Source organism: Astatotilapia calliptera, chromosome 15, assembly GCF_900246225.1.
Source record: "Astatotilapia calliptera chromosome 15, fAstCal1.2, whole genome shotgun sequence".
In the NCBI taxonomy this organism is placed as follows: domain Eukaryota; kingdom Metazoa; phylum Chordata; class Actinopteri; order Cichliformes; family Cichlidae; genus Astatotilapia; species Astatotilapia calliptera.
Genome location: NC_039316.1, coordinates 3,358,087 through 3,366,537, shown reverse-complemented (window position 1 = coordinate 3,366,537; position 8,451 = coordinate 3,358,087). Strand labels below are relative to the sequence as shown.

At 41.1% G+C, this 8,451-nt stretch overlaps 1 protein-coding gene across 1 annotated transcript; it reads right to left on the bottom strand.

The window, feature by feature from the left end:
- Positions 1-81: 81 nt before the first annotated feature.
- On the bottom strand, positions 82-8,389 carry LOC113006910 (methylmalonate-semialdehyde dehydrogenase [acylating], mitochondrial-like). The gene is made up of 12 exons (XM_026143157.1): positions 8,265-8,389; positions 7,919-7,963; positions 5,972-6,046; positions 5,376-5,537; positions 5,211-5,289; positions 4,065-4,367; positions 3,665-3,786; positions 2,757-2,946; positions 2,471-2,652; positions 1,710-1,889; positions 1,061-1,159; positions 82-924 (listed from the first exon to the last, which is right to left on the bottom strand). The coding sequence occupies exons 1-12, from the start codon at positions 8,298-8,300 to the stop codon at positions 820-822; spliced, it is 1,578 nt and encodes a 525-aa protein (XP_025998942.1). The 5' UTR covers positions 8,301-8,389; the 3' UTR covers positions 82-819.
- Between the last annotated feature and the right edge of the window lie 62 nt (positions 8,390-8,451).

The window sequence follows — 8,451 nt, the reverse complement described above, 5'->3', positions numbered from 1 at the left end:
ATTATTAGTATTATTATTATCATTATATGAATACATGAACAAAAACGGAATTATTTCAACAGAAATCACACCACAACTGAGTCCTGTTATAGTGGCTTTATTCAGTCAAGTAGCCACACTAACTGCAGCACAGTTTCATACTATAAATGCCATCGTAATGGTTAATAAAGAATATATTTGACATGAAATATATTTAACCCATGACCAATACTATGACAGTACAGTATAAAACTGTGAACTTTAATTTGACACGCACACTAATCTCCACATTGGACAGTATACAGCAGGGTTATGTCAGTTTCACTGAAGTGAGGAAATGTCTGTGTCCATGTTCTCATGTAGGCTTTTGCCTATTCACATATTGAACCGATGAAGCTAATGAAACACACAGGGGATAACAGTGGAAGACATTTGCTGTAACTACTCAGCGTCAGAATCGCTGATCTTTGTGCTTTCACGGCACTCAACGGATCATGAAAAAGGACTAGCCACTATGAAGTCATGATCCCACTGCTCTGTACAGGAAGTGAGGAGAAAAATGGGTTCAAAAAAATACGCAATAAACCAATGTACAGATTCACAGCATCACTGATTAAGTCCATTTTTTATCTTCACTTCTAAAGATGTAAATTGTGACCGGTATTTGTTTTAACTTTGTAAATCCTGACATTCGTTTTCTTTGCTGCCCAGTCACTAAGTAATCATCCTCAGTATGAACATTTGACCAATCAAAAGATATCGTAACCACTTCCAATCCCTCGTTGGGCTTCTTAAGGCATGTAAGAAGTCTCTGAAGGTTAGATGCACTGTCAGTTTAGCTTAGCGTCCCATGGTTGGCATTGTGACAGCCGGGCTTGTCAGAGTGGCATCCTCAGCCTTCCACTGCGACGTAATAGTCTTGATCTGAGTGTAGAATTGGATGCCCTAGTGGTAAAGTGATAACAGATATGTCAGTGAGCTATCTAGCACATGACAAAGTGTCTGCATTGTGCTCTTTCAATACTTCAGTGGAGGGAACAGCAATGATCTGAGGGGATAATAAACTACTTCTGCTATTTACCTGCTTGCCATAGAAGTTGGTATCTCCCCTGAATGAACCTCTGGAACCAGTGAAGGAGAACATGGGGAGTGGGACGGGGATGGGCACATTCACACCAATCTATAAAAACGCATGTGTGGATTATGAAAACACAAATCTAATGCAGGCTAGAAATACAACAATGATCAAAGCATAATTTGTTTAATTTGGCCAGCTTACAAAGGGAGTAAGGCCTGGTGTTTAAAATCCAAGATCAACATACAGTTTCAATAAAAACAGACCCGTGAATATACATTTAAGGAGCCTATCAGCACCACTGGACCAGCATTCAATTATCAGCCAGTCCAAAGATGAACTACAACTTGGCTCCTGCTGCACTAATCCACACATTTGGGATTCGTCCATGTTTTAATGCATTGGCAGGTAATATATGACATAGTTTCAGCTGGCAGTGTAAAACCAGCTTCACTCCAATAAAAACATTCCCACTTCACATGTCTGCTTTACTTTTTCAGAAATAAAGCGCCTCCCACGCAAACCCGCTTACTCATCCAAGGCTCAAACGGGTGACTCACCGTGGCCTGAAATACCACAAAGGTGGCCGGTTAACACGCTTGTTTGAAACTATATCTTCAGCAAACAAAGAGCTTCATGTTTTAAAGTCTCTCACCTGGCCGACGTCCACCTCGTGTGTGTATTTGCGAGCTGTGGCTCCATTGGTGGTAAAGATGGCCGTGCCGTTACCGTAAGGGTTTCGGTTGATTAAAGAAATGGCTTCGTCCAGGCTGTCGGCCTCCAGGACAACAAGGACCGGTCCAAAGATCTCTTCTTTGTAACATTTCATGTTGGGCTGAAAAGAACAGCAGAGGGAAAACGATCAGGACTTCAAACTCTACAAAGGAATTCTTAACAGAACAAAGCACGAGCAGGTTTGTGTCGGGGAAGAAAGGTGAAAAACTGCTTTAAATGCATTTCACAGCACTTACAGCTACTTTCTATTTTAAGGTCAGCTTTGTGTGACACTCAACACTTATAACCAGAAACCAGAACGGATCGGGGGGGGACTCTCATGCTGAGAGGGCTGCTTGTTGAAGATTCAAACGTTCAGGCTTACGAATAAAAGCATTTTTAAATCTACTTTTAAAGCCAAAAATCTGAATTTTCACAGAGGTCTGTTCTAAAGATGTGCTCAGCAGGAGGGGAAAATCAAAATCTGTGGTCACATTCAAGGAGATGAGGACTGATTTTGTTTCATTTCCAACAACCCTAATCAAAGACACTGAACTGATTGAAGCGATCATTTATTTTTGCCTCAGATAATTACAGCACCTACCAAAAACAAAAAAATGTTATTACATTAAAACATTCTAGACAGTTTAGTTTAACATTACTTTAATAGCATCTGACCCAAATTAAAAGTTCTCAGCTCACCATAACACCAGCTAAGATGGTAGGTCCTACAAAGTTTCCATTTTCATATCCTTTGACTTTAACATTTCTCCCGTCCAGCAGCAGCTTGGCACCTTCATCAACCCCACTCTGGATCAGAGACTCTACCCTGGCTTTGGCTTCTGGGGTGATCAAGGGACCCACATCTGCCCCAGGCTGATCACCTAAAACACACATTTTGACGTGTAAGAAAAACGGCAGTATGCATGCCAACTGACGTAATTTATTTATTTATTTTTCATGGCGATACGGTTACACAACAAGTTACCTGAGTTTACGCGGAGCGATTTAGAGCGCTGCACCAGCTCTGGGAGCCATTCACGAGACTCCCCAACAAAAATAGCAGTGGAGAGAGCCATGCAGCGCTGGCCAGCTGCTCCAAAAGCAGCGCCCACTAGCTGGTTGATGGTGTTCTCTTTGTTGGCATCAGGCATCACCACACCATGGTTCTTGGCACCCTAAATGCAATATGTAGGATACAAAATCTGTATGATTTCACTCCAAAAGAGTGCAGAACATCAAACAGAGACATAAGAGCGCTAATCACATATGCTACAAATCCCAGTGACTGACAGCAGAGGATTTAATCACTGTCTTGGTAACAGCAACAGGAAATAGACCACTACCCATTTTCATTCATATTAGTAATAACAATTTTTAAAAATAGTCTAAAAAATAAATGAATAAATAAAACTAAGTTCCATCAGGATTTCCCAGACACGGACTTACTATAGATGAGATCTGGCAGGTATGTTTCCCAGCTCAAGACCAACATACCTGCAATCCACCCGACTATTTCTTTATTTTTGCAAATAATTGTTAATTTTTCTTCCCAGATAGCACAACAGACTTACTATTAGGTGCGCTTTTTGCTCTTATTTTGCTGCTCTTGTGTCAGTCAAGGACTTGATTCACAGGCGTCGCTCTACATACTCAAGCGCCACTCTAACCAGCACAAGAAGCTGGTTTGTATCTTGTTACACCAAAGTCACCCAGCTTCAGAGCAGGACAAGGACTACAGCTGCCAGCTGCTGTCCAAAGCAATTAAGAGTTGGACTTCAACCAAGGACAAAGACCTGACTGGAGAGGCAGCTGATTCTTGCCCCATTATTTACTGTCACCATGTGCCATCTAAACACTGCCAGTGTAAGAAGAGCATATTCGGTCTGTGAATACCATGTTGGACTGCACTCTCTTGCCATTCTTTGAGCCCCGCTCGTAGATGTACTCTCCAGCCTGGTTGGAGCCCACAAAACTGATGGCTTTGATGGCCGGGTGGTCACAGATGAAGTTTACCGCTGCACAAACAAGGAAAAAAGTCAATATTTTCTGTTCTTCTGTGTCACACCCTCAGGGCACAATATACGAGCACTGATACGGAGATTCAAATTCTCCTGCTTCAACAATGCCTGTAGATTACTTACAGATATAGGCTGCACAGTTTATGGAAATATCTTATCTACATATTGCCAGAAGGGTATATGATTAATGTTTGACCCATCCTTGGACCTTTCTCTATTGTTTATGACACACACAGACTGTGAGCTCCTCAATGAGCAGGGAATTACGCACTCACCTGCATGCTGTCCGTGGATTATGTTGAGTGTACCATCTGGTGCTCCGGCATCCTGGAGCATTTTGGCCAAAAGCATGGTGCAGCCTGGGACTCGCTCAGAGGGCTTCATCAGGTAGGTGTTGCCGCACACCATCCCGACAGGGAACATCCACAGAGGAATCATGGCGGGGAAGTTGAAAGGGGCGATGCCGGCACACACTCCGATGGGCAGGCGGTAGGTGTAGGTGTCCATGTCCTTGGTGATGGAGGGTAAGGTTTCCCCCAGCATGAGGGATGTAATGCTGCAGGCGTGTTCAACCACCTCTGAGGAATGAGCAAGAAAAGGATTTAGGAAGTCAGCCAATAACAAAGTGCCTAGATAAGCAATCTGAAATAACACATACACAGTTAACTGATGAGTCCATTATTGAAATTTACACATTTGCCTCTTAAGATTAAAAAAAGAAAAGCCTGCCAGCTCCATTTCCCATGAAAAAACTGTAATAAAACTTGTAAGTATTTCAAGCACCATTAGCCCCGGTACTTGCAGCGCACCTGCACATGTAGCCTGTCTTTCAGCTGATAATAGAAAAGTTAGCCTGCCAGAATAATTTAGGCATCCTGAAACTGGGATCAACACCAAGAACAAAAAAAGGAAACAAAAAAAAATTACTTGGCAGCTGCGTGTTGTAATAAACAAAAATTAATTCCTTCGTCTGCAACCACACACAGCCCTTAATTTCCAAACATGATTCCCGTTGATGCAAGGCTGCCAGAATGAACGAGTGCACCTCAGCAAAGGAAGCTGCGTAATTATCTTTAAATAGAGTGCAGCTAAAAGCATAGTGTGAAAAGTGTTTTACAGAAGACAGGAACACACTTTAACATCAGGAGTTATTATTGTACTGCTGCAAAAGCATTGCAGCCTTTTTCTTCTTGGAACTAAAGCCTTATTAAAAGCGGTTAAAGCCTCTAATATGGCCCAACTATTACTACTGTCCACTTTTAAATTAAAGCTCAATGTCCCTTTTTGCATAGAGTGTTGACTGTTGTATAAACTGCTTCACTTGAGGAATTTGATCTTATCTATATCTACAGCAGGACTAATCTAATCAGGACGCCAAAGACTAAAAGGAAGACTAAAAGTCGAGTCAATGCGTTACTTACGCAGTCCTCTAAATACGTCTCCCTCTGCATCAGCCAGAGTTTTGCCCTGTTCCAAAGTGATGATCTTAGCCAGCTCTTTCTGAAATGTTAGAAGAAGAATTTAGAGAGAATTATTTCAACAAAATCAATAAATTATTTTGACATATATGTGACCCATCTCCCTACAATGTTGTCCTTGATGAGCTGTTGGTAGCGCAGGAAGATCTGCTGCCGGCTGAGGATGGAGGTCTCGGACCAGGAGCGAAAGGCTCTGGAGCAGGAGTCCACAGCTGCCAGCATCTCCTCCTGTGTAGCTTTAGGAACACGTCCCACCACTTCATTAGTGGCCTGCAGAACAGGACACGGTCCATAAAGACAATCAGACAAGCAAACTGAGAGCAGGGGAAGTCATTATTTGCATGTGCATCATTTCATTAATATTAATAACAAAAAACATTTATTTTTATCCTTATGCGGTGGAAGTAGATGAATATCTTTTCATGCTACAATCGCTCATCACTGTTTTGCAAGAGGCTAGTATCTGACAAGCTATGCACTAGTCTCGTCTCTTGGAGGATATAAAGCATGACGGGTTGTGTAGACTGGGCTCAGATTTCTGTCGTTTTACATATTAGGCAATTAAAATTTGACAAATCAGGACTTATTTATTCCATCCAATATTCACAAGTTACTACAACAAATTTTATACTGTATACTTGCAGCCAGATCGCATTACTCCAGCCTCTGTGCAGGTTGGGCACAGTTCATCTATGAATACTTACAGGGTTGTGGATGTCAAGCCACTCAGACGTGTTGGACTCGACAAACTTGCCATCGATGAACAGCTTGGTGGTGGGCTAGAAGATCAAAGAAGCATATGATTCAATCTGGATGCATCAGTCGCCATCGCATCCATTCATCACCACAACATATGCAGTTATTTTCCAAGGCATTTTGCTCTACTTCACTTTGCATGCACTCAGCTGTGTTACAGGTTCATTTTGAATTGTTTAATTTAAGTTTGCCTCAGACATTTCCAAGCAAAGCTGTACATCTTCCATGCTACATTACCCGTGTTCCAATCCCATTCCTCCTCCTAACTCAAGATAGATTTTTAGTATACAGTGCGTATGCACTGGAAAAGTCAAGGTCTATATCCATTAGCACTGCAGCAGTCGACTGACAGAAAAATAGACAGCTTCAGTTTGAGAAAAAAAAAAGAAAAAATAACACCGGGAATCTATTAAACTTTAACATATATAAAATGTGCAAGAGTCCTGAGCCACTTTTCTTTATATTTTGCTACCGAAGAGACATATTTATTTATTTATTCATTTTATTGGATTTTTTTAGAATAGTCTTGAGAAATAGTTCTCCAGGCTTTTTGAAACTCTTACAAAGTTTTTCTTTATACACTGGCTACAGTCCAGTCCTTCCAGAAGAATGTTACTCGTAGCAAAAACACATCATTTGTTCCTACTTCTGTAGTTGAGTCAATGAAAAAATGCTAAAAACTGGCATCAAATAGTAGTTTTGCACCTACAAGGTGATTCTTAAAGAGCCATTAGCCCAAAACGTCTCATATCTTGGCATGTTGTGCACTGTTCCCTTGAAAAAATTAGAGGAAACTCAACAACTGAAAGACAAAAGAATAAGTGGCAGGCCTAAACATTATCTACAGCAGTAGATGAACAGTATCTGAAAGTCATGTCCTTAAGAAACAGGAAAAGTACCATCAGGGTTTGTTCCACTATTCAACACTGGAAAGCTTTGGATTGGCAAAAGCCTGTTGGACAACGTCTCCCACCCCATGCAGCAGACTGTGACAGCACTGAGCAGCTCCTTCAGTGGGAGACTGCGGCACCCACGGTGTGGGACGGAGAGATTTCGCAGGTCTTTCCTCCCCACTGCTGTCAGACTCCACAACAAAGACTTTAACTGAACAAACACACACATCCACACATGTGCAATAACACTAAGTGCAATAATCTTTTCTGGCATCGTTGTATTTTTACTCAGTTGTATATAGCAATCGTATTCTATTTTTATCTTATTGTATATTTTTATTCTATTTTATTCTACTGTATATAGTATATTATTTTATTCTATTCTGTACAGCTGTGTACTGTATTTATTCTTATTGTATTCTAATTTTTGCGTCATAACTTTTGCACTGTCCACTTCCTGCTGTGACAAAACAAATTTCCCACGTGTGGGACTAATAAAGGTTATCTTATCTTATCTTATCTTAATATTCAAAGCTGCAGTGCAAACAACTGTAAAAATTGATGTCTCTGACTGGATGTGATGGATATACTTTTGACTGAGATTTCAAACACTAGCCAAAAAAATATTGAAAACATGCACAATAAACATAATCAAAGAAATTAATGTTGTAATGAGCAAAGAAATTGCCTCTTTTGAGGTTTTGGTGGAAGGCTTCGGAATTTAGTCTGACATCCTGTGCTTTCTTAGCCAAGACTCACTTCGAAGTGATAAATAAAATCATTTAGAAATTATGCTAATTCAAAAACTTAACCAAAATACACACACACATATATGTTTTTCCAATAACGCAAATATTACTCTGTTATAAACAAATGTCATGCTGTAACACAATCTGACAAAAGTAAACAAGCATACTCTTCTGACAATCAGAAGAGACGGCCCTTAGCGCATAACACGGCACCACTACTAAGCTATAAAAGGTCCTGAGTGATGGCTCTTACCACTGAGGAGGATGAGTAGCACATACGACCCAGCTGGAGGGGGGCCTGTGAGAAATGACATATCAGACCATTATTTAGAGCTTTTAAATCACTGTCTGTGCAAGGTCTCAAGAGGCACGTCTGAATGATCCATTGACGTATCATATCTGTCCACGTGATGTAAATAAAGCCTGTTGTTAGCTGACCAATCACTTAATATATTGTCATGTACTTGCAAAAAGGAGGAGTGGACTGTGTACAACGTGTGACTTTGCTAGCTAACAGCGCAGGTTGTTAGCCGAGTTTGGTGCATAAACACTGAACCAAACAAACAGTTGTATATTGCACGTTCATTATCTTACTCTACCTTCTTATTTAAAAGGGATCGGAGAATTGCCGCCATTGTGGAGAGTGCAGTGCTTTTTTTCCTGCTCCGAAGCCCTTCAACCGACCCAGGAGACGTTGGAGTGCAAAGAGAACTTGAGCTTGAGAAAGGTTCCAGAGGGCAGAGCGGTGAATACGAAGCTGCGCTTTTCGCCGATCTACAACCTGTC

Coding starts and splice junctions, on each gene's coding strand:
- LOC113006910 (XM_026143157.1), bottom strand. CDS start 8,300: ATGGCGGCAATTCTCCGATCCCTTTTAAATAAGAAG. Junction 5,290..5,375: donor AGCTCATCAAGGACAACATT/GTAGGGAGATGG, acceptor CTAACATTTCAG/AAAGAGCTGGCTAAGATCAT. Junction 1,160..1,709: donor ACGAGGTGGACGTCGGCCAG/GTGAGAGACTTT, acceptor GCGTTTTTATAG/ATTGGTGTGAATGTGCCCAT.